Source organism: Crotalus tigris, unplaced genomic scaffold (assembly GCF_016545835.1).
Source record: "Crotalus tigris isolate CLP2741 ecotype Arizona unplaced genomic scaffold, ASM1654583v1 scf7180000019021.11574027:1482141, whole genome shotgun sequence".
NCBI classification, from domain to species: domain Eukaryota; kingdom Metazoa; phylum Chordata; class Lepidosauria; order Squamata; family Viperidae; genus Crotalus; species Crotalus tigris.
Window position 1 is genome coordinate 133088 of NW_024097333.1, and position 25691 is coordinate 158778.

At 45.5% G+C, this 25691-nt stretch overlaps 3 protein-coding genes across 5 annotated transcripts in view; 2 read left to right on the top strand and 1 right to left on the bottom strand.

Moving 5' to 3' along the window:
- Positions 1–1095: 1095 nt before the first annotated feature.
- Positions 1096–8535, bottom strand: LOC120314892 (ras-related and estrogen-regulated growth inhibitor-like protein). The gene is made up of 4 exons (XM_039358438.1): positions 8329–8535; positions 3285–3338; positions 3093–3169; positions 1096–2035 (listed from the first exon to the last, which is right to left on the bottom strand). Exons 1-4 carry the CDS (start codon positions 8441–8443, stop codon positions 1616–1618), a joined length of 666 nt encoding a protein of 221 aa, XP_039214372.1. The 5' UTR covers positions 8444–8535; the 3' UTR covers positions 1096–1615.
- Positions 2079–25691, top strand: part of LOC120314888 (toll-like receptor 2) — a 28072-nt gene continuing 4459 nt past the window's right edge. The window contains exons 1-3 of one of the 3 annotated variants that reach the window (XR_005558560.1): positions 2079–2218; positions 3015–3175; positions 11045–11851. The gene's annotated coding sequence lies outside the window, so the exon portion shown is untranslated. Of the gene's footprint in view, positions 2250–3014; positions 3176–11044; positions 11852–25691 lie in introns of those variants that run through there. The other 2 variants (XM_039358429.1, XM_039358430.1) reach the window with 2 other exon arrangements.
- ITGA10 (integrin subunit alpha 10) overlaps positions 19505–25691 on the top strand; it is a 79113-nt gene continuing 72926 nt past the window's right edge. The window contains exon 1 of the mRNA XM_039358423.1: positions 19505–19889. The gene's annotated coding sequence lies outside the window, so the exon portion shown is untranslated. The remainder of the gene's footprint in view (positions 19890–25691) is intronic.

Consider the following 25691-nt stretch of genomic DNA (forward strand, 5'->3'; position numbering starts at 1 on the left):
AAGAACGAAAAGCCCCTTGCTTTCTGATCGGAGAACTTAATTGAAGAAGGCATGCTGGGCGAAAAGACTGAGTCGCGCGCTGGCGAGTACAGTACATTTTTTGCCCTGAAGTCTGATCTCTTATTTTCTTCCCAACAAACCTAATCATTTCTTCGGTCCCCGCAGAGTCTCCAAAAGACTTCAGAAATGTATTCATGTTTAGGAGAGGGAGAAAAAAACAAAACGGAATTGCTCCATTTACAAAAATAAAAAATAAATCATTTGGCTGCAAAGTGAAAGTGCTATGCATAAATATCTGCATCTCTGCGTGCATTCTTGGATCTGCAAACTGTAGCCTTGGGTTGAGGGCATGGAAGGGGAACTCATCAAATTTGCAGACCACCAAGCTGGCAGGAATAGCCAACACTCCAGAAGTTACAGGCTTAAGATACAGGAGGATCTGGACAGACTCGAACATTGGGCGCTATCTAACAAAATGAAATTCAGTGGTGAAAAAAGTAAGGTTCTACATTTAGGTAAGAAAAACCTAAATGCACCGGTCCAGTATAGGTGTTCCCTGGCTCAATAGTAGCAACTATGAGAGGGATCTCAGAGTCCTAGTGGACAATCCCTTAAATAGGAGCCAGCCGTGTGCTGCAGCTGCACAAAAAGCCAACACAGTTCTAGGCAGCATTAACAGAGGGATAGAATCAAGATCACGTGAAGTATTAATACCACTTTACAATGCCTTGGTAAGGCCACACTTGGAATACTGCATCCAGTTTTGGTCAGCATATTATTAAAAAAGTTGTTGAGACTCTAGAAAGAGTGTGGAGAAGAGCAACAAAGATGATCAGGGGGCTGGAGACTAAAACATATAAGGAACGGATGCTAGAATTGGGTATGTCTAGTTTAACGAAGAGAAGGACGAGGGGGGACATGATAGCAGCCTTCCAATATCTCAGGGGCTGCCCCCAAAGAAGAGGGAGTCAAGCTATTCTCCAAAGCGCCTGAAGGCAGGACAAGAAGCAATGGATGGAAACTAGTCAAGGAGAGAAGCAACCTAGAACTAAGGAGAAACTTCCTGACAGTTAGAACAATTAATCAGTGGGACGACTTGCCTCCAGAAGTTGTGGGTGCTCCAACACTGGACGTTTGTAAGAAGAGATTGTCTGCAACGGTATAGTCGTTCCTGCCTAAGCAGGTGGTTGGACTAGAAGACCTCTAAGATCCCTTCAAATCCTGGTATTCTGTATAGATGCCAGGTTATTAAAGCCCAAGGATCTTTGCTTCTCCTCCAGAACATCTAGGTTTGTCCCTGTTCCACACGCAAAGTCCGAGCAACATGTGCTGATAACTTTGTCTTAGAAATGGAAGCCTGTGAATTGCTAGAGACGATTGTCCTGTTAGGATAGAAAGATTTACTATTTCTCCCTGTTTCCCATGGTAATCAGAAAGAACATTTCAAGCTGTGCCCAGAACCAAGTACATCATGTACATGTTTCCTTGCTTCCTTCTGTAATTTTTTTTTTTTTTTAATCTGATGTTCCGCGAGAAGGAATCGCTTGTTCAGGTCAAGAGCCACCCTCAATGGCTTCTGTTTCAACGCCTGCTCTTAATTTTCCCCAGCCAAGCTTCAGTCAGCCCTTCTTCGCTCAAAGATGGCTGACACGCTGCGGACAATCTCCCGGATGCCCACCGTCTTCTTAGTGAACCTCTTTGAGTCCTGGACCAGGTTAAGAAGTTCGTTGAAGACCACCAGGGAGCCATGGTAGGTCTCGGCCGTCGAAATTTCGAAAAAGCCAGAGTTGGTGGACAGGGCCAAAAGGCGACCTTCCTCGCTGGAGACAGCCCGCTGGTGCTGCAAGTCCCGCTTGTTGCCCACCAGAACGATGGGCGCCCTCCGTGTCCCGTTTCTTCTCTTTGAACGTCGGAGCCAGTGGAGCTGATGACGGGCAAAAGCGAAACTGGCCCGATCGCAGATACTGTAGACGATAATGAAACCATCAGCCCAGTGCAGCTGTTTCTCGTTCAGGCAGCTTTGGAGGCTGGCCACCTACGGAGAGTCAAAGAAGGATTTGCTAGAGTTGAGATAAGCAAAGCAGCAGCCCTTAATCCGCCGTTAATGGCACAGTGGTTGGAATGCAGCACAGCAGGTTACTTCTGCTGGCTGCCGGCTGCCAGCTGTTTGGCAATTCGAATCCGGCTCAAGGTTGACTCAGCTTTCTGTCCTTCTGAGGTCAGTAAAATGAGGACCCAGAATGTTGGGGGTAAGAAGCTGACTCTGTAAACCGCTTAGAGAGGGCTGTAAAGCACTGTGAAAGCGGTGTATAAGTCTAAGTGCTGTTGCTTTTGCTATTATTGCTATTCTATATTCTATTCCATCCCATCCCATATATTCTATTCTATTCTATTCTATTCTATTCTATTCTATTCTATTCTATTCTATTCTATTCTATTCCATGCCACTCCACTCCATTCCATATTATTCTATTCTATTCCATTCCATTCCATTCCACTCCACTCCATTCCACTCCATATTATTCCATTCCGTTCCATTCCATTCCATTCCATTCTATTCTATTCTGTTCCATTCCACTCCACTCCATATTATTCTATTCTATTCTATTCCATTCCATTCCATTCCACTCCACTCCATATTATTCTATTCTATTCTATTCTATTCTAGTCTAGTCTAGTCTAGTCTAGTCTATTCTAGTCTATTTTCCATTCCATTCTAATTATTTCTGCATTCCATTCCATCTATTCTATTCTGTTCTATGTTCTATATTCTACATTCTATATTCTAATTTGCCATGGTGGCGCAATGGTTAGAATACAGTATTGCAGTATTGCAGAATAGCTTGACTCCCTCTTCTTTGGGGCAGCCCGAGATACTGCAACACTGCTATCCTGTCCCCCCTCGTCCTTCTCTTCGTTAAACTATACATCCCCAATTCCAGCAACCGTTCCTTATATGTTTGAGCCTCCAGTCCCCTGATCATCTGTGTTGCTCTTCTCTGCGCTCTTTCTAGAGTCTCAGCATCTTTTTTACATCGTGGTGACCAAAACTGGATGCGTACATCATCTGCAAATGGGGAAAGGATGCTTACCTGTGGGCAGGCCGAGTCCCAGATACTGAATGAAGCTCTCTGCCCGGCCACCTTCATGTGATGATTATAAATGGATTCTGGAGGTAAGAAATAAAAATAGCGTGTGACGAAGGGAGGGAGGAGAGCAGATGAAGAAGGGAAGGAAATGAGAAAGAATGGAGAGGGACCGCAGGAAAGAAGAGACTCACTTACCAATGTTCCCATATTCACCGATGAACCTCCGGGTCAGAAACCGGACAGTTAAAGCTGGAACGAAAGAGGAAGCTGGTGTCACGGCTGCATTTCTCCTAGCCAAGCTTCACCGAGTGACAGCCTGACATTAGCAACGGAGAGACAGGGGGGAGGGAAAGACTGGACTGTAAGGAAGAAGGGGGGGGGGATGGAAGCCCAGCTGAGCCTTATTTATTTATTTTATTTATTTATGAGACTTATATACCGCTTTAAGTGCAAGCACTCTCTAAGCAGTGTACACCAGTAAGCAATGTCTATATATATATATTTACATTGCCCCCAACAATCTGGGTCCTCATTTGACCTACCCCGGAAGGATGGAAGGCTGAGTCAACCTTGAGCCGGTGAGATTTGAACCGCTGACCTGCTGAACACAGTCAGCTAAAGTGGCCTGCAGTACTGCACTCTAACTGCTGCGCCACCTCGGCTCATTATGAGAAGCTTCACCTAGCCAAGCACCTGTCCTTTGTGTTGTTTGCGTGGGAAAACCTGAGATTCGCCTTGCGCTACTTCTGCCACCATCTAAGCTTCAGTAAAGTACATGTAGTCCTCGACTTACGACCACAACTGAGCCCAACATTTCTGTGGTTCAGTGAGACATTTGTTAAGTACATTTTGCCCCATTCTACGACCTTCCTTGCCAGAGCTGTTAAGCGAATCATGGCCGTTGTTAGGTTAGTAACACGGTCGTTAAGTGGAATCTGGCTTCCCCATCGCTTGTCGGAAGGTCGCAAGAGGGGATCACGTGACTGCAACCGTCACGACAATGATAAACAAGCCAACTGTCTGAATTTTGATCACATGACCCTGGGGATGCTGCAAAAGTGGTAACGGTGAAAAATGGTCATAAAGTCACTTTTTTTTCAGTGCCATTGTAACTTTGAACGGTCACTAAATGACTCGCTGTATTAATAAACAAAATCCCTCCACACACCCCTCCAGTGTTCCAACTTAGAATAGAGCTGGAAGGGACCTTGGAGGTCTTCTAGTCCAGCCCCCTGCTCAAGCAGGAAAACCTATACCATTTCAGATAAGTGACTATCTAGCCCAGGGGTAGGCAACCTTGGCTCTTTTATGACTCATGGACTTCAACTCCCAGAATTCCTGAGTCAGCTTGGAAACCTCTCCATTTCTCCTCAGCATGGCTGACTGAGGAATTCTGGGAGTTGAAGTCCACGAGTCATAAAAGAGCCAAGGTTGCCTACCCCTGGTATAGGGTCTCCTGTTTGAGTAGGGGGTTGGACTAGAATAGGGGTAGGCCACCTTGGCTCTTTGATGACTCGTGGACTTCAGCTCCCAGAATTCCTGAGCCAGCCACGCTGAGGGGAAAGGGAGAGGTTTCCAAGCTGAGCCATGTTGGCTCAGGAATTCTGGGAGTTGAAGTCCACGAGTCATGAGGGGGCCATAGTTCCCCCATTCTGACTCAGGAATTCTGGGAGTTGAAGTCCACGAGTCATGAGGGGGCCATAGTTCCCTCATTCTGACTCAGGAATTCTGGGAGTTAGTCCACGAGTCATGAGGGGGCCATAGTTCCCCCATTCTGACTCAGGAATTCTGGGAGTTGAAGTCCACAAGTCATAAAAGAGCCAAGGTGGCCCACCCCTGAGATTCTAGCCTCTTCTTAAAAACCTCCAGTGACGGAGCACCCAAAACTTCTGGTGGCAAGTTGTTCCACTGATTAATTGTCCTCACTGTCAGGAAGTTTCTCCTTAATTCCAGGTTGCTTCTCTCTTTGATCAGTTTCCAACCATTGTTTCTCGTCCTGCCCTTTGGTGCTTTGATGAACAACCTGACTCCCTCTTCTTTGTGGCAGCCCCTCAAATGCTGGAACGCTGCTATCATGTCTCCCCTATTTCTTCTTTTCTTTAGACTAGCCAAACCCAAGTCCTGCAGCCGTTCTTCGTATGTTTTAGTCTCCAGGCCTTGGATCATCTTAGTTGTTGAAACTTGTTGGAATAAAACCCTTTACCTCAAAGGCTTTAATTGGAGCCTGTCTCTACCCCAGGTACCCCTCACCAAATTTCTGTAAGAGCCTATGAAAAAGTAGAGTGTATCTTTTTTTTTTTCTTAGTGCAATGAGGCATCCATTCATGGACGCCCCAGCAGAATGACTCAGAACCAGCATTTTAACCAGCATGGGGTTCGGAAGGCTTTCATTGCCTAATTTAGTTCGATTCCCCACAGGTCTCTTACCTCTCGACCTCAGGAAATCTTGCCTGAAACAAATCACCCAGGTAACCCTTGAGTAGGTAACAGACCAGAACTGAGAAATCTAATATGTAGCTCAAGTCTCTCACCTGGCAGCCAGTTTTAACATGGAGCCAATTTTTCAGGAAACTGGTGCTTTCCTGGAAAACCCCAAACGCTCCCTCTGTCTCCAGCCACTTACACAAAGGATCGGAGTGGCGGAAAAAAAGCAGTTTTTTTTAAAACTGACCAGCCATGGAATACAGCTAGTCTTCGACTTACGACCGTAACTGAGCCCAACTGTGGTTCAGTGAGACGTTTGTTCAGTGAATTTTGCCCCATTCTATGACCTTGCTTGCCGCAACTGTTATGCCAATCACTGCGGTCGTTAATAGGATTGTTAAGTGAACCTGGCTTCCCCATTGACTTTGATGGAAACGGATCAAGGAGAGAAGCAACCTAGAACTAAGGAAAAACTTCCTGAAAGGGGAGAACAATTAACCAGTGGAACTCCTTGCCTCCAGAAGCGGTGAATGCTCCAACACTGGAAGTTTTCAAGAAGAGACTGGACAGCCATTTGTCCGAAAGGATATAGGGTTTCCTGCCTGGGCAGGGGGTTGGACTAGATGACCTCCAAGGTCCCTTCCAACTCTTTTCTGTTCTCCAAAGCGCCTGAAGGCAGGACAAGAAGCTGTGGATGGAAACTAATCAAGGAGAGAAGCAACCTAGAACTAAGGAGAAACTTCCTGACAGTGAGAACAATTAACCAGTGGAACAACCTGCCTCCAGAAGCTGTAAATACTCCAACACTGGAAGTTTTTAAGAAGAGACAGGACGGCCATTTGTCTGAACTGGTATAGGGTTTCCTGCCTGAGCAGGGGGTTGGACTAGATGACCTCCAAGGTCCCTTCCAACTTTATTATATTATTATTATTATTATTATTATTATTATTATTATTATTATTATTATTATTATGGTCCCAAAATGGGATCATATGGCCCGTCATAAATACGAGTCAGTTGCCAAGCATCTGAATTTTGATCATGTGACAGTTGTAAGTGAAAAGGGTCATAACTCACTTTTTTTGCAGTGCGGTTGTAACTTTGAACGGTCACTAAATGAACTGTTGTAATTTGGGGCTTATTCTAGTGGCAAAAATCTTGCTCATTTCTCTCCTCTCAGCTATATTCCAAGGGACTCCAATGAGGCATTCGGGACAGCCTTTACTCTGATTTGGCCCCCACATACCCCAAGCCTGTAAGGATGCCCGGCCCTCCTGCGGGGGGCTGCAGCCCACCGAGAGACAACCTTGGCATCCAAGCGCTCCCCCCCCCCCAAGTCAGGGTTTATAGAACCAATCCTTGGTTGTTATAAACAGAGGCATAGAATCAAAATCACGTGAAGTATTAGTACCGCTTTATAAAGCCTTGATAAAGTCACACCTGGAATCCTTCATCCAGTTTTGATCACCACGTTACAAAAAAGATGTTGAGGCTTAAAAAAAAAAAAAGTGCAGAGAAGAGCAACTAGGATGATTAACGGCCTGGAGACAAAAACCTATGAGGGTGAAGATTCGTTCTCCGAGCTTGTGGGCTGGTTCCGTTCCCAAGCTAGATAACATCTTCAGCGGAGTTTAGGGGGTGTCTGATGTGCTGTTCTGTTTATATCCTCCTCCTATACCAGTGGTTCTCAACCTTTTTAATGCCGCGACCCCCAACCGGTTGTAAGTCGAGGACTACTCAACCGGTCGTAAGTCGAGGACTACTCAACGGGTGCAGCACCGTTTGCAGAATGGGACTTTTGGCGGGCTCAGCAGGGCAGAGACAGCCTGGACAATTCCTATTGGCTTTGGAAAGCCAATAGAATTAGACTCTATTCAAGAGCGTCTATTCTATTGGCTTTCAAAAGCCAATAAAATAAAAGGGAGTAGCACAGCTAAGGAAAAGGGGGAAAAAATGGCGGACTGCATTGTTTGGCGACCCCCGCGAAATGGTCGTTCGACCCCAAATGGGGTCCCGACCCACAGGTGGAGAACCACTGTCCTACACCCAAACTACAGATATTCGCCTTTATTGCAAACTATATATGAAGAACGGTTGCAGGACTTAGGTATGGCCAGTCTAGGGGGAAAAAAGGACGAGGGGGTGACATGATAGCAACTCTTCCAGTATTTGAGGGGCTGCCACAAAGAAGGAGGGGGGTCAACCTATTCTCCAAAGCACCAGAAGACTAAGGCAAGAAGCAACAAATGGAAACTAATCCAGGAGAGAAGCAACCTGGAATTAAGGAGAATCTTCCTGACAGTTAGAACAATTAACCAGTGGAACAACCTGCCTCCAGAAGCGGTGAATGCTCCAACGCTAGAAGTTTTTAAGAAGAGGCTGTCTGAAATGGTATATAGGGTTTCCTGCCTGAGCAGGGGGTTGGACTAGACGGCCTCCAAGGTCCCTTCCAACTCAACCAAGGAGAGAAGCAACCTTGGAATTAAGGAGACACTTCCTAACAGTGAGGACAATTAACCACTGGAACGGCTTGCCACCAGAAGTTGCAGGTCCCCATCCCATTTTAAGCAAACGGTCTAAGGACGGTTCTCCTGCTTGAGCAGGGGGGCTGGACTAGAAGACCTCCAAGCTCCCTTTGCCAGCTCTATTCTGACGGAAGGGCTGGACGACCATCCCCGGGCCAATGAAGAAATGCGGCCCAGTCCCATTTCCACGCCGGCTGGGGACGATAGGGGTTGTAGTTTTGAAGCGCACGGCTCAGGGAAGATGCTTTACGCGGAGCAGCTCCGGCGCCTTTCGCGGGGGGGCCACTTACCCGATTTCCCCACTTTCTCCGCCCCGAGGACCAGGACGTTGGCTTCCAGCTTGGGCAAGATCCCCTGGGACATCTTCCCGGCTTGTCGGAACGCCGTCTTGAGGTGCACCAGCATCGCAAAAAGCGACGGAGGAGCAGCAGCCGGACGGACGGGCGGGCGAGCAAAGCGGAGCGGAGCAGAAGCGCACCTACAAGCGCCACCTGCTGCCCGACGAATCTGGCTGCCCGCGCGCAGCCGGCCGGCCTTTTTATGCGGGGGGAGGAGCTTCCGGCCAGCGAGGGCGGAGCCGCCCCCGCCCCGCGTGGCTGGAGAACTCAGGTGGAGCCGCCTCGGGGCACGTGAGCCAAGCAAGGGGGGGGGGCAGCTGAGATGGGCATCGCCCGAGGGGAGAAGATAATTAATTATTATTATTAATAATAATAGTAATAGTAATAAAGTTGGAAGGGACCTTGGAGATGGGGTTTATTAGCTGAAGGTGGGAGCAGGGAAGACTAGTATTTAAGGATGCCAAACAGCAGTTTAACACTAACATTTAATAATAATAATAATAATAATAATATTTCTCTTCTATTCTGCTGTGGCAGTGCCTGGAGATAGCAGAATAGAAGAGAAAGAACTGGAGAAGATAACAAAATACAAAGACCTACAAATGGAAATAGAAAGACTGTGGCAAAAGCAAGCAAGGGTAGTACTAATAGTCATAGGCGCCTTGGGTGCAATCCCAAAACAACTGGAGCACCACTTGAACACCATTGGCATGGACAAATTCGCTATTAGTCAATTGCAAAAGGCGGCCTTACTAGGAACTGATTCCATCCTGTGACGATACCTGTAATACCATCAAACATCCACATCTGCCTATCCCAGGTCCTGGGTAAGGACTCGATAGGTAGACAAAATGCCAAATCCAGTCTGAACATCTGGCTGACTGTGCGATGATCCTCAATAATAGTAATAATAGTAGTAGTAGTAATAAAGTTGGAAGGGACCTTGGATATAGGGTTTATATTAGCTGAGGGTGGGACCAGGGAAGACTAGTATTTAAGGATGCCAAACAGCAGTTTTAACACTAACATTTAATAATAATAAGGTTCTACATTTAGGCAAGAAAAACCAAACGTACAGATATAGTATAGGGTGTACCTTGCTCAATAGTAGTAACTGTGAGAGGGACCTCGGAGTCCTAGTGGACAATTACTTAAATATGAGCCAGCAGAGTGCTGCAGCTGCCAAAAAGGCCAACACAGTGCTAGGCTGCATTAACAGAGGGATAGAATCAAGATCACGTGAAGTATTAATACCACTTTACAAGGCCTTGGTAAGGCCACCTGGCACCTGGAGATAAATAAGTGGGTTTTGGGTTGTAGTTTGGGCACTTGGTCTCTAAAAAGGTTCGCCATCGCTGGCCTGGAAGGAGAACGGGGCAAGAGCGCCCTCTGGTGAACAGGAAGGGGAAATGTCCCAAACGTGCTTTTTTTTTTCAGGAGGCAGGCTTTCTTGTTCTTTCTTTGAAGACGTTTTGCTTCTCCTCCAAGAAGCTTCTTCCACTCTGACTAGATGGTGGGGGAAATGGAAGGATTGATACTCCTTGCAGACAGCTGGTCCTTTGCCTTCTTTTTAGAGAGTCCAAAAGGTTGTAATTCTGAAAAACGGTCCTAAGCCATTTTTTTTTCAGTGCACTGTAACCGAACGGTCACTAAATGAACTGTTGTAAATTGAGGACTACCTGTATAGGAGGCTTTAGGTTCAGTTCTCAACATCTTTAGGTAAGGCTTCCCAAAGACCATGTTTGAAACCATTTTGTAAGCCGCCCCAGAGCTGCTTTGTCAGTGAGATGGTTGGCAAATAAATTTGATTAATTAATCAAGACTGCAGTTAAGTCTGACAGTAAAAGCCTGGATTGTGTAAGCCATGGTTTATTTAACCATGGCTTCCTGGAGAGGTTACAATTGGCTAGGTTTGCGTATTATTGCTGTTTGGTATCATTTAAACCATGTCACAATTTACAAGCTAGCATGACTGCTTCAACCAGCACATTAATCCAAAATCAAACAAGGACATAATAGCTTAGTACATTGTGTAAACCCCCAGTGCATTGGCTGTCAATCCTGAGCAAAATTTCATGCTTTTAAACCAGGGGTCTTCAAACTTGGCCCTTTTATGACTTGTGGACTTTAACTCCCAGAATTCCTCAGCCAGGCACACTGGTTGAGGAATTCTGGGAGATCATTATAATTATTATTATTATTATTATTATTATTAATAATAATAATAATAATAAAGTTGGAAGGGACCTTGGAGGTCATCTAGTCCAACCCCCTGCTCAGACAGGAAACCCTATACCATTACAGACAAATGATTGTCCAGTCTCTTCTTAAACACTTCCAGTGTTGGAGCATTCACCGCTTCTGGAGGCAGGTTGTTCCACTGGTTAACTGTTTTAACTGTCAGGAAGTTTCTCCTTAGTTCTAGGTTGCTTCTCTCCTGGATTAGTTTCCATCCGTTGCTTCTTGTCCTGCCTTCAGGCGCCTTGGAGAATAGCTTGACTCCCTCTTCTTTGGGGCAGCCCCGGAGATACTGGAAGATTGCTATCCTGTCCCCGCTCGTCCTTCTCTTCATTAAACTAGACATACCCAATTCCAGCAACCGTTCCTTGTATGTTTTAGCCTCCAGTGCCCTAATCATCTTTGTTGCTCTTCTCTGCCCTCTTTCTAGAGTCTCAACATCTTTTTTACATCGTGGATGATGGTTTTCAAAAGCAACGTGCAGATCGTTCAAAGGGGCAAGAGGAGAAAAATTTGGCCAAGTGCGGTTCTTCTAGAAAATTCCTAATTCGTCTTGCTGAAACTTTCTCTTTCCAAAAGTAGAAGGCAGCACAAGAGGTCAGCTTGATCTTGGCTCAAAGAAAGGAAGCGCTGAACGTTGGAGAAAGTGATTGTGCAATGGTGGAATTGTTGATTTCAAGGGGAAGTAAAGCTGAGCCTAAAAATTGTGCATAATAGATTTTAAAAATGGATTTCTGTGAAACTCTGGGGAGACTTCTATGGTGGGGGAAACCAATAGAATAGAATAGAATAGAATAGAATAGAATAGAATAGAATAGAATAGAATAGAATAGAATAGAATAAAGAAAGAATAGAATAGAATAGTAGAGTAGAATAGAATAAAGAAAGAACAGCAGCCCCAAAAGCCAAGGCAATCCTACGCTGAATTAATAGAGGGCTACAGACAGAATTCTCAGGATTCCTTGGGAGAAGTCTTAGCAGTGAAACTGGTTTGGGAACCCGTTTGCTTTGGCACGTTTAGGAGGCTGGGCAGTTTCAGAATTGAGGCTTCACCAGATTCCTCTGCGGGGTTGTGATACACACACCTCCCCAGCCTGGAATGAAGAGACTGTAGGCTCTTGACAAAAGGGATTCTGAGGATCACAAAGGTTGAGAACCCCAAGTTGAGCTAATTAATTAATCAATTAACTTGATTAGTTAACAAATCAAGGAGAAAAGCAACCTAGAACTAAGGAGAAATTTCCTGACAGTTAGAACAATTAATCAGTGGAACACCCTGCCTCCAGAAGCGGTGAATGCTCCAACGGTGGAAGTTTTTAAGAAGAGACTTGGCAGCCACCTGTCTGAAATGGTATAGGGCAGGGGTCTTCAAACTTGGCCCTTTTATGACTTGTGGACTCAACTCCCAGAATTCCTCAGCCAGCATGCCTGGCTAAAGAATTCTGGGAGTTGAAGTCCACAAGTCATAAAAGGGCCAAGTTTGAAGACCCCTGGTATAGGGTCTCCTATTTGAACAGGGGGCTGGACTAGATAGAAGGTCTCCTGCTTGAGTAGGGGGTTGGACTAGAAGACCTCCAAAGTCCCTTCCAGATCTATGATTCTATCAAATAGATGAAATACATAAATAGATTAGAGAAAGAGATGATAAACAGGTAGGTAGATAGGTAGGTAGGTAGGCAGGCAGGCAGGCAGGCAGGCAGGCAGACAGACAGACAGATATAATAGATGATAGATGATATAGAAAGATAGATAAAATAAGAAATAGGTAGATAGATAGATAGATAGATAGATAGATAGATAGATAGATAGATAGATAGATAGATAGAATAGATGATGATATAGAAAGATAAAGATAAGATAAGAAAGAGGTAGGTAGGTAGGTAGGTAGGTAGGTAGGTAGATAGAGATATGATATGATATGATATATGATACAGAGAAAGGGGATAGATAGATAGATAGATAGATAGATAGATAGATAGATAGATAGATAGATGATATGATATATGATATGATAGATGATACAGAGAAAGGGGATGGATAGATAGATAGATAGATAGATAGATAGATAGATAGATAGATAGATAGATATAGATAGATAGATAGATAGATAGATAGATAGATAGATAGAGATAAGATATGATATGATATGATAGATGATAGATGATACAGAGAAAGGGGATAGATAGATAGATAGATAGATAGATAGATAGATAGATAGATAGACAGACAGACAGATAGATACACACACAGAGAGATGATAGATAGATAGATAGATAGATAGATAGATAGATAGATAGATAGATAGATAGACAGACAGACAGACAGACAGACAGACAGACAGATATCTGTATATCTATCTGCCTTCCTCCCATAGTTGTGGATGCTCCAACACTAGAAGTTTCCAAGAAGAGACTGGACAAACATTTATCTAAAATGGCATAGGATCTCCTGCCTGAGCAGGGGGTTGGACTAGAAGACCTCCAAGGTCCCTTCCAACTGTGTTACTCTATTATTCTGACCCACATTGTCCAACTCCTGCTGGACCCCTCAGGAGGGGCTGAGCCAGGAACCCCCTGCCCCTCCCACTTTTGTGTAGGCTTACTTGAAAGAAACCAAAGTCCTCCTCAACCTGGTCTCTGCAGAAGGCTTCCCTTAGTGAAAGCAAAACATCGATCATCATCCGTTTCACGAGCCAGTCTGATTCAGTACATCAACTCTTAACATCAGCCAGCTAAAAATAAAAGGCTGACCGGTTGTTTGGATTACATGTTGAACTTTGAGCAGGAAACATCCAGCCTCTGACTGGGTCTTTTCCTTTCACAATTGCCTCCAATCTGCCCAATTCAGCCCTCCTCGTCTCTGCCCACTCAACCACGAAAAGGTTTCCCCTCTCGTGAACACTGCTAGTTGGTTGAGTCTTGTGACCTTGGCCTGGAGTTCATGACCTTCTCAAGACCCGACTCTCTTAGTGAAACCACCCTTCCCTTCATGAGGATGTGTGTTTGCGTGCCTTCCAATCGGTGTGGACAAGTCCCTGCAGCGTTTTTGGCAAGAGTTCAGAAGCAGTTTGCCACTGCTTCCTTCCTGGGGCTGAGAGTCAGGGGCTGGCACTAGGTGATCCAGCTGGCTTTTGTTGCCTGAGGCGGGACTGGAACTCGGTGTATCCCAATCTCTAGCCTGATGTTTTCAGCCACGACATCAAGCTGCCTCTCTTTCCTTCATCGTAGTTCTTCAAAACTGAACTATAAATGTGGATCTTTGCACTGGGGCTTAGACTAGATGACCTCCAGGGTACCACCAAGACATTCTGTGTGTCCATGGTTCACTGAACGTTGTTAACCCTGAAAATGGAATCACAACGAGCAGGAAACACACAGCTAGGAAATGAACACATTATTCCCAGCATCATCTCCACCTGTCTGCTGTGCTAAATAGCCAGTTTCTGGTGCAGCACATCAAGAGTGGCGAGGCTTTCTCCTCATGAGTAGTCGGGCTGACCTTCTCTGCTCCTGCCTTTTCTCTTGGATCAGGTGCAGAAGGCAGTTCCTCTTCCTCATCATTGACCGGCTGCAGCTGCGTGCTTTCCCCACCTGAAGCCTCAGGGCTGTCCTGCTGCAGATGCACTTCAGCCAAATCCCTCCCAGACGGCTGCTCGGAGCCACTGATCAACTCCCCTCCTGCGGTACCCAGAACTGGTTCATCCTCCTCCTAACTAACCTCTGGAGAGGTATCTGGGGAAACATCTGTTGGAGTCATCCCAGACAGGAGGGAAGGGGCATGAGTGTCTAGCAGTCAAAGGATTGACAAAAGAGTGACATCCAAATAAATTCCAGATGCCACTCTGTCAAGGACACTTATTGTGAAAGAAGTAGACAAATAGAGATTCTCAAGAACAGGACAGACTTGGCAAAGTTTGAAAGATCTAATAGGACAAGGGGATGCGAACGTTTGCCAGTCCCAGAGAAATGTGGATGTCAATAAACAGTGGCTGGAAACAGTATAATGTCACTTGTTAACAACATTTTAGGAAGCTTTTGGCAAACAGATGTTTCCACCCGCGTCCGCTTATATTAGGTCACATCGTATAAATACTGTGTCAATAGACATCTGAAATGCAGAAAGATTGCAAAATTAGAAACGGCCCCCGTAGCCCTTTCCAATGTTTGGAGAAAGAGAAGCGGGCGGCAGAGTTACGCAAAGAAGCTGACTCAAATTGGGACAAACAAGGGGAAGCCACATCAGCGTGAGCCACTGCATCAGCTGCATTCACTCAACACGCTCAGCCTGGTTGTTGAACTAATTGTCTTCTTGGGTTTGCACAGTGCATGAAGCAATATGTCCTTTAAAACAGTTAGGACTGCAAAACAAGGAAAACCACAGAAGATGCCATCAAAGTTAACAGCAACCAACTGAGAATAGAAAGAGTGCAGAAAAGAGTAACAAGGAAGATTAGAGGGCTGGAAAATAGCATGAAGAACTGCAGGAAGTGAGTATGTCTAGTCTAGTGAAAGGGGGACCAGGAGTGACATGATAGCAGTCTTTCCTTACTTGAGGGGCTGCCACAAAGAAGAGGGGGTTGACCTATTCTCCAAAACACCAGAATAGAATAGAATGGAATGGAATGGAATGGAATGGAATAGAGTAGAGTAGAGTAGAGTAGAGTAGAGTAGAGTAGAGTAGAGTAGAATAGAATAGAATAGAATAGAATAGAATAGAATAGAATAGAATAGAATAGAATAGAATAGAATAGAATAGACAGTGTTGGAAGGGACCTTGGAGGTCTTCTAGTCCAACCCCCTGCCCTTGCAAGATCTTAACAGAAGACGCAGGATGGGTTGCTCCCTCTTGAAGTGGCTGGCCTAGGATCCTAATTTAATGGAATGGAATGGAAAGTAGAATAGAATAGAATAGAATAGAATAGAATAGAATAGAATAGAATAGAATAGAATAGAATAGAATAGAATAGAATGGGACCTTGGAGGTCTTCTAGTCCAACCCCCTGCTCAGGCAGGAAACCCTATTCTATTCCAGACAAATGGTTGTCCAGTCTCTTCTTAAAAACTTCCACTGTTGGAGCAAGTTGTTCCACTGATTAATTGTTCTCACTGTCAGGAAATTCCTCCTTAAATGATTACCCATTAGTTTCCAATGGATGGAAACTAATCAAGGAGACAAGCAACCGAGAACTAAGGAGAAAGTTCCTGGCAGTCAGAGCCGATGAAGCTTCTTGGATGAGAAGTGAAATGTCTTCAAAGAGAAACCAGAAAGTCCAGTTGCCTCCTGAAAAACCACCTTTGGGACTGTAGTTCTCTTTCAGAGAACCAGGAAGGATCCAGGAATCGGCTTTCTTTACCTGCCAGTTCCGAAGTCAAAGCCTTGTGATGTATCCCTTCTCTGAGCATGCTGGATGAACCATCGACACCTTAAGCCAGTGGTTCTCAACCTGTGGGTCGGGACCGCATTTGGGGTCGAACGACCATTTCACGGGGGTCGCCAAACAACGCAGTCCACCATTTTTTTCCCCCTTTTCCTTAGCTGTGCTACTCCCTTTTATTCTATTGGCTTTTGAAAGCCAATAGAATAGACTCTCTTGAATAGAGTCTAATTCTATTGGCTTTCCAAAGCCAATAGGAATTGTCCAGCCTGTCTCTGCCCTGCTGAGCCCACCAAAAGCCCCATTCTGCAAACGGTGCTGCACCGGTTGAGTCGTCCTCGACTTACGACCGGTTGAGTCGTCCTCGACTTACGACCGGTTGGGGGGTCGCGGCATTAAAAAGGTTGAGAACCACTGCCTTAAGCCATAACATGTTTTCTGACCGCAGCAATTGTGCATTGTTAATCCAAGTTTAGAATCCCGTGTTTTGTATTAACCCAGGGGTCTCCAAACTTGGCCGCTTTAAGACTTGTGGACTTCAACTCCCAGAATTCCTCAGCCTTCTGGGAATTGAAGTCCACAAGTCTTAAAGCAGCCAAGTTTGGAGACCCCTGCAGTAACCACAGAGTTATAACTACTAGTGGCATATGTTGTGTCTATTTATATTTATTCATAACATCTTTAGGTATATACACAGGCATGCATGCGCACACACACACATACAGCCACACACAGAGAGAGAGAGTAACAGCAAAGTTCACTAAACCAAATCTTTGTTCAGTTTTGATTCGGATCCCTTGCAAATTGACCATCATGGTTTAAAACCTGCAAACATTCTGAAGGACCTGTAGGTGGCAGCACAGGCCTTAAAGAAAAGTTCAGTGCTGCCATCTGAAGCCTACCCAGATGTTTGCAGCCAGAATGCACTCAAAAGCATTTTTTAATTCTGTAACTGTGCGAGCTGCAAGACGGATGCCAGCAAAATACATTCTGCGAGTCTTAAATCTGCCACGGCTTCATTCTTTTAGGAGAGAGAAAGAATGGCAGGTACTGAACAGCCTCGCCCTTTCAAGAAATGAGGACCTGTTCTGAGTTTCCTGGAACAGGCCATGCGGGCACCACGCATCCAGGACAGAGAGAGGAGAACAATCAAACTGGCCTGTCCTGCTCTCTTGCGCCTGCACGATCTCCAGAAAAGCCTCCGTGCTTTTATTGCAGGTACGTCATGCACAGTCTTAGAGGCTGCGTTCACATATTTGTGAAACTCACAACCCAAGGACGGTGGGGGGAAGAGGAGAGGCAAGAAACAAGTTCCCTGTGCAGAATGGCCATTTTCCTGATGCTTTGGAGATGCACTCTGAACACGGCTAGAAAGAGCCTTGCAACTGGTCACCGCGATGTAAAAAAGATGTTGAGACTCTAGAAAGAGTGCAGAGAAGAGCAACAAAGATGATCGGGGGACTGGAGGCTAAAAGATATGAAGAACGGTTGCTGGAATTGGGTATGTCTAGTTTAATGAATGCCTTGGTAAGGCCACACCTGGAATATTGCATCCAGTTTTGGTCACCACGATGTAAAAAAGATGTTGAGATTCTGGAAAGAGTGCAGAGAAGAGCAACAAAGATGATCGGGGGGGCTAGAAGCTAAAACATATCAGGAACGGTTGCTGGAATTGGGTGTGTCTAGTTTAATGAAGAGAAGGACGAGGGGGGACATGATAGCAGTCTTCCAATATCTCAGGGGCTGCCCCAAAGAAGAGGGAGTCAAGCTATTCTCCAAAGCGCCCGAAGGCAGGACAAGAAGCAACGGATGGAAATTAATCAAGGAGAGATTTAGAACTAAGGAGAAACTTCCTGACAGTGAGAACAATTAACCAGTGGAACAACCTGCCTCCAGAAGCGGTGAATGCTCCAACACGGGAAGTTTTTAAGAAGAAACTGGACAGCCATTTGTCCAAAATGGTGTAGGGTTACCTGCCTGAGCAGGGGGATGGACTTGAAATTTCGTATTTCTATTTCCCTTTATATTTTATACTTGGATAAAACAATAAAAGTTGGGAGTTTAAACTAATCCTTGATTAGTTTCCATCCGTTGCTTCTTGTCCTGCCTTCAGCTGCTTTGGAGAACAGCTTGACTCCTTCTTCTTTGGGGCAGCCCCTAGGATATTGGAACACTGCTATCATGTCCCCCCCCCCCTCGGCCTTCTCTTCATTAAACTATATACCGAAGATGTAATTAAAAATAAATAAAACGCCAAGCTGGGAATCCAAAAGGGCAGAAGTTTGAGTGCCCCACCCTTGTTCAGGGTGCCAGCCTGGCTGAGATGAGCTCTGGGAAGATGCAATCAGGGTGTTTTGATCTGAAATTCATTTGTTCCTGGAAAGGGCCGAGTGTTTGAATATTGCTCTTTCGCTTTGCACAAACTTAAGAAAGGTGAATTTCGGCCTTTTTCTTCCAAGGGAACTGAGTTTCCCCCACTGAGTGGGACAAGCAGCCTTTTGGCAGAGATGGGAAATAGCTTCCTTCTGCCAAGGCAGTTCCTTCTCTCTTTTTGGCAAGCAGGTGGGCAGGCAGTCACCCGACAGGTGCAACATCAGTAGGTATAGCCTACTTTAATAATGCCAGGGAACTTAACTCACCTGAAGGCAGGACAAGAAGCAACGGGTGGAAACTCACCAAGGAGAGAAGCAATCTAGAACTAAGGAGAAACTTCCTGACAGTGAGAACCATTAACCAGTGGAACCACCTGCCTCCAGAAGCAGTGAATGCTCCAACACTGGAAGTTTTTTAAGAAGAGACTGAACAACCACTTGTCTAAAATGGTATAGGGTTTCCTGTCTGAGCAGGGGGTTGGACTAGATGACCTCCAAGGTCCCTTCGGACTGTGTTAGTCTGTTAGGGAACTGGAGGTTAAACCATACTAGGAATGATTAAGGGAACTAGGTGTGGTTAGCTTAACAAAGAGAAGGATTGGCTGTTTTCCAATATTTGAGGGGCTGCCACAAAGAAAGAGGGGGGAAGCACCAGAAGGCAAGGCAAGAAACAATGGATTGAAACTAACCAAGGAGAGAAGCAACTCGGAACTAAGGCAAAACTTCCTAACAGTGAGAATAATTAACCAGTGGAACAGCTGGCCACCAGAAGTGGTGGACACTCCATCACTGGATGTTTTTAAGAAGAGACTGGACAGCCATTTGTCCCATATGGGTATACAGCAGGGGTAGGCAACCTGGGCTCTTTTATGACTCGTGGACTTCAACTCCCAGAATTCCTGAGCCAGCATGGCTCAGCTTGGAAACTTCTCCCTTTCCCCTCAGCATGGCTGGCTCAGGAATTCTGGGTTGAAGTCCACGAGTCATAAAAGAGCCAAGGTTGCCTACCCCTGGTATAGGGTCTCCTGCTTGAGCAGGGGGGGGGGGGCTGGACTAGAAGACCTCCAAGGTCTCTTCCAGCTCTGTTCTGATTGATTGACTGAGCAGCTTCCCTAATGGGTCGCTTTCCAACGTCCGCAAGAGCGCCCCGGCTCAAGAAGTCAATGGGAGCCGAGGAGGAATAAAAGGAGCTGGCCCTTTAAGAGCGAGCCACGCCCCTTTCCTCGGAGTTACTGGGGGGGCGATGTGCTTTACGGACGGGTTCGAAGCTCCTGGCAGCTCCTTTCTGGAAGTGGGCGGGGCATCCCCGGTGAAGCCCCTTAGCGGACAGACGCCTCTCTGGCGCCGCCTGTGGGCGAGAATAGTAGGTGCTGCTCGCTGCGCTTCCAGCTGATCCCGCCCGGAACAAGCGATCCCGGAGCGCTCGTCCCGACGACCCGCGTCGACTCGACCCCGAGGGGGCTTGACTGCCGTTGCAGGGGGTGTTTCTGCGGGCATCTGAGCCCCGTTCACACGTCATGCTGAACCAGGTCAGTGGAGGGCCCGGCGGCTGCATCCACCCCTTTTGGGCTATTGGGAATCCCGGGGTTATCTTTCGTGCGGTCCGTTTGTATACTCCGCAACTGAGTTAAGTGTTCGCAATCGGGGGCGAAGATCTGAGTTAAGGGCGCTGGGGAAACCAGCCCCAACTTGGGTTTGCGCGCCTTCTTAAGCCGTGGTTTGTTTACCCCCTTTTTTTCTTTTTCTTTTTTTCACAAATCACAGTTTTCACTTGTGTTCCCGGGATGGTAAAACCGGGAAGCCTTTTGCAAACCTCAGCGGGTAGTTTTGTGAACGCTGCTGTGCATATTATAGTACGACAGAGCTGGAAGGGACCTCGGAGGTCATCTAGTCCAGCCCCCTGCTCAAGCAGGAGACCCTTACAGAATCAGAACGACAGTTGGAAGGGACCTTGGAGGTCATCTAGTCCAGCCCCCTTGACAGAATCAGAACGACAGTTGGAAGGGACCTCGGAGGTCATCTAGTCCAGCCCCCCTGCTCAAGCAGGAGACCCTTACAGAATCAGAACGACAGTTGGAAGGGACCTCGGAGGTCATCTAGGCCAGCCCCCTGCTCAAGCAGGAGACCCTTACAGAATCATGGAAAGATAGAGTTGGAAGGTACCTTGGAGGCCATCCAGTCCAGCCTCCTTCTCAAACAGGCGGCCCTGATAGAATAACAGGGTTGAAAGGGACCTTGGAGGTCATCTAGTCCAGCCCCCCCTATTTTCAGACAAGTGGCCATCCGGTCCCGTCTTAAAAACCTCTAGGGAGGAAGCCCACCCCCTGGCTTCCCAAACTCCCAGGGTCCAGATTTGGGTGCCAGACAGCAGCCCTCAAATCGTGTGTGTGTGTGTGTGTGTGTGTGTGTGTGTGTGTGTGTGTGTGTGTCTTAATGCAGTGTGAGTCTCCCTACAGGAGGGGGCGGGGTGTTTGTAAATATTACATGGGAATGTAGATACAGATAATCCTTGACTTATGGCCACAATTGAACTGAAAAATTCTGTTGCTAAGCGAGACAGTTAAATGAGTTTTGCCCCCATTTTACGACCTTTCGCTACAATTGTTAAGTGAATCCCTGCAGTTGTTAAGTTATTCACACGGTGGTTCAGTGGAGCCAGCTTCCCCCATTGACTTTGGTTGTCAGAAGGTCGCAAAAGGGGGTCACATGACCTCCCCGGGACACTGCAGCCGTCATATATATGAGTCAGTTGCCAAACATCTGAATCCTTTGTGAGTTTATAAGCGTCTAGACATCGGTGAGTATGTGGGTTGCATAGGAGATCATGGAGCGAATGGATTACTAAAGCCTTTAAACTGTTTACATTGCAGTAAGGAGTTAACCTGATCATTGCTTTATCTTTATTACGTTTTACCAAACTTTTTGCTTTGCCTTAATTTAGTATAACAGAATAGCAGAGTTGGAAAGGACCTTGGAGGTCTTCTAGTCCAACCCCCTGCTTAGGCAGGAAACCTTATACCATTTCAGACAAATGGCTGTCCAGTCTCTTCTTAAAAACTTCCAGTGTTGGAGCACTCACAACTTCTGGAGGCATGTTGTTCCACTGGTTAATTGCTCTGTTAGGAAATTTCTTCTTAATTCCAGGTTGCTTCTCTCCTTGATTAGTTTCCATCCAGTGTTTCTTGTCCTGCCCTCTGGTGCTTTGGAGAATAACTCAACCCCCTCCTCTTTGTGGCAGCCCCTCAAATATTGGGACCCTGCTATCATGTCCCCCCCCCCCAGTCCTTCTCTCTTTGGTTAGTTTCCATCCGTTGTTTCTTGTCCTGCCTTCAGGCACTTTGGAGAATAGCTTGACTCCCTCTTCTTTAGGGCAGCCCCTGAGATATTGGAATCCTGCTATCATGTCCCCCCCTTGTCCTTCTCTTCATTAAAGTAGACATACCCAATTCCAGCAATTTTCCTTGTATGTTTTAGCCTCCAGTCTCCTGATCATCTTTGTTGCTCTTCTCTGAACTCTTTTCTAGAGTCACATCATCTTTTTTACATCGTAGTGACCAAAACAGGATGATGTTCACTGCAGGGAGGAACTACTGTAACTTAACAGACACTATAGTTTTTGTCTGGCTGGCTAATTTGTTTGAAATCTTTCTCTCTTAGCTTTCTATTTCATTTTAGAGACAGTCGTATAACACACCCTTTCTTACAGTAGCCCTGTGAGGTAGCTTGGCCGGCCATCCCAGAATCGGTTGGTGGCTTTCCATGGCTTGTTTGACAGCTTTGTGCTGGCTTCCAAAGAAGAATAACCTGCTAGCATTTCTGGCAGGGTCCACACAACATGCCAAAATAAGGTGTAAAATGGCTGAGTTGCTTGTGGTTGAACAGGTTGTTAAACTCAATCCTTGTCTTCATGTATTGTGTGAACGAGACCATCGTGTGATGTGGTTCCATATGAATATACTGCAGTTTGCTAACTCAGGTTTGAAGTTTAGCCGCTTGTGCAAACTCTACAGAGAGTCCTTGACTTACGACCACAATTGAGACATTTAAGTGAGACTCTACAGAGAGTCCTCGACTTACAACCACAATTGAGACATTTAAGTGAGACTCTACAGAGAGTCCTTGACTTACGACCACAATTGAGACATTTAAGTGAGACTCTACGGAGAGTCCTCGACTTACGACCACAATTGAGACATTTAAGTGAGACTCTACAGAGTCCTCGACTTACGACAACAATTGAGACATTTAAGTGAGACTCTACAGAGAGTCCTTGACTTACGACCACAATGGAGACATTTAAATGAGAGATTTGTTAAGTGAGTTTTGCCTCATTTTATGACCTTTCTTGGCAGCGTTGTTAGGTGAATCGCTGCAGTGGATAAGTTAGTAACCCGGTTGTTAAGTGAATCCGGCGGTCCGATTGACTTTGCTTGTCAAAAGGTCGCCAAAGGGGATTGCTTGACCATTGGACACAAACAGCCGTCATAAATGCGAGTCAGTTGCCGAGTGTCCAAATTTTGATGACGTGACCAGGGGGAGGCTGCAACAGTCGTTAAGTGTGAAAAATGGTCATACGTTGCTTTTTTCAGTGCTGAACGGTCACTAAGTGAACTGTTGTAAATCGGGGATTACCTGTATTATGATTTTTTTAAAAAAAAATAATGCAAGATAGTTCACAAACCTCAGACGTGCTTTATTTCCCCTTGAAGAATTTTGGTTCTCTCCTGCCGGCAGTCTCAAAACGTTGAATTAATTGTGTAAACTAGGATTAGCTCACATGGGTAAATAAATAAGTAAAGTGTTAATACCACTTTACAAGGCCTTGGTAAGGCCACACTTGGAATACTGCATCCAGTTTTGGTCACCGCAATGTAAAAAAGATGCTGAGACTCTAGAAAGAAGAGCAACAAAGATGATCAGGGGACTGGAGGCTAAAACATATAAGGAACAGTTGCTGGAATTGGGAATGTCTAGTTTAATGAAGAGAAGGACGAGGGGGGACAGGATAGCAGTGTTCCAGTATCTCAGGGGCTGCCCCAAAGAAGAGGGAGTCAAGCTATTCTCCAAAGCGCCGGAAGGCAGGACAAGAAGCAACGGATGGAAACTAAACAAGGAGAGAAGCAACCTAAAACTAAGGAGAAATTTCCTGACAATGCAAACAATTAACCAGTGGAACAACCTGCCTCCAGAAGCGGTGAATGCTCCAACACTGGAAGTTTTTAAGAAGAGACTGGACAGCCATTTGTCAGAAATGGTATAGGGTTTCCTGCCTGAGCAGGGGGTTGGACATGATGACCTCCAAGGTCCCTTCCAACTTTTTTTATTATTATTATTATTATTATTATTATTATTATTATTATTATTATTATTATTATTATTATTATTATTATTATTATTATTATATATGCTATGTGAATGCAAACTCTTTAACTCCACCTTCATGGTGCAGGCTTCTTCTCTTTCTTCAGACTGGGGGGCACTTAGCCCCATGTCCCTTTTTCTGAGGGGGGGAGCTTTTCTGCCTAAAAGACTAGATTCCATAAGTGGAGGGTGCAGATCAGATGATCCTTTGCAGGTGCACTGAGAGTCCAGGAAAGCAAATTTTGGCAAGCAGCGGCATTTTTTGTTGTTTGTTCCCGATTGTTTGTTGAAGCCAAGAATGTTGGAGGAGGAACTCAGTGGTTTGATGGTCATGATAAGATCCACTGTATTCTTGATCACTCATTCGTGATTAAAGTTAGGCTTCGTTGGTCATGAGCCTCTGCCTTAACCTTTCATTTGGAATGTTGCATTTAAGAGGCTAATAAAATTGGAGGGGAGGGAATCTGGGGAAAAGCTGGACCTCCTTTGCGGGTGATTTGATCTCTGAACTTTTTCCAAGGTCTCAAAAATCTTTTAATAATGTGACAAAAACTGGATGAAGTTCTTCCAGATGTGGTCTCACTAAAGGGTTTTATAAAGCGGTACTAATACTTGGTGTGATAGGTTCTCCTGCTTGAGCAGGGGGCTGGACTAGAAGACCTCCAAGGTCCCTTCCAGCTCTATTCTATTCTGTTCTGTTCTTCTATTCTATTCTGTTCTCATCTATTGTTACTCTATTCTGTTCTGTTATTCTATTCTGTTCTATTCTTTTCTATTATTACTCTATTCTGTTCTGTTCTGTTCTATTATTCTATTCTATTCTATTCTATTATTCTGTTCTGTTCTATTCTATTCTGTTTTGTTTTGTTCTGTTCTATTCTATTATTACTCTATTCTATTCTATTCTGTTCTATTCTGTTCTGTTATTCTATCCTATTCTATTCTATTCTATTCTATTCTATTCTGTTCTGTTCTGTTCTGTTATTCCATTCTATTCTATTCTATTCTATTCTAGTCTAGTCTAGTCTAGTCTAGTCTAGTCTAAAACAAGACTTCAGGGATTTCATTGCCAAGGACCTGTGGTGCTCTAGATGCTTTCCAGGATGTGTCAGACCTGCTGCCCCAGCTGGGTCCCTAGGAAAGAAAGACCCTCGACTCCATTTGATTAAAGCGATAGGTTCTTTTACTAAGGATTAGTAATTGCAAACAAAAAGCAAAACTAGGGTTAAAGTTCCCGCACAAAAGTTTACAAACTTTTTCCCTTCGTCCTGACCTCCCCCCACCCCTTGACCAGTTTATCTGTGCTGTCTTAAGTGTTTTGGGAACTGCTGGGATGTCTGTTGCAATTCGCATTCCATTCCCAAGTTTCACAGCCTCAAAGATTGGGACGGGCTGCTTTCTCAGCCTGTCATTTCCCCCCCCCTCCTTGTTTCTCATCTCTACCCCAATACATGCTTAGCGCCCATGAGGAGCCGTGGTAGCGCAGTGGTTAGAATGCAGCATTGCAGGCTAATTCTGCCCACTGCCAGCAGTTCGATCCGGACCGGCTCAAGATTGTCTCAGCCTTCTATCCTTTCAAGGTCGGTAAAATGGGGTTGGGGGCAAATAGGCTGACTCTAGAAACCACTTAGAGGAGGCTGTAAAGCACTGTGAAGCAGGATATAAGCCTAATTTCTATTTCTAATTCTGCCCACTGCCAGCAGTTCGATTCTCGCCGGATCGAGGCTAACTCTGCCTTCCAGCCTTCTGAAATCAGTATAATGGGGTTGGGGGCAATAGGCTGATTCTATAAACTGCTTAGAGAGGGCTGTAAAGAAGACAGAACTCTTGGAATATCTCTTCCAACAGGCATCTTTATTAAGAGAAGATGGTTGCTGGCGTTCTCGATAGGATCTGAGGGGCCAACCCCTACCATCCAAGGTTTTAAGGGGTCCCAAGCAGCCCCCACCCCACCGTCCTTCCAGTGACAA

What these genes read in the sequence shown, in the direction of transcription:
- LOC120314892 (XM_039358438.1), bottom strand. Translation starts at nt 8,443, where the DNA reads ATGCTGGTGCACCTCAAGACGGCGTTCCGACAAGCCGGGAAGATGTCC. An exon ending in CGGTGAATATGGGAACATTG is followed by an intron (nt 3,170 to 3,284) that starts GTAAGTGAGTCT and finishes TCTTACCTCCAG; the next exon opens with AATCCATTTATAATCATCAC. An exon ending in GGGACTCGGCCTGCCCACAG is followed by an intron (nt 2,036 to 3,092) that starts GTAAGCATCCTT and finishes GACTCTCCGTAG; the next exon opens with GTGGCCAGCCTCCAAAGCTG.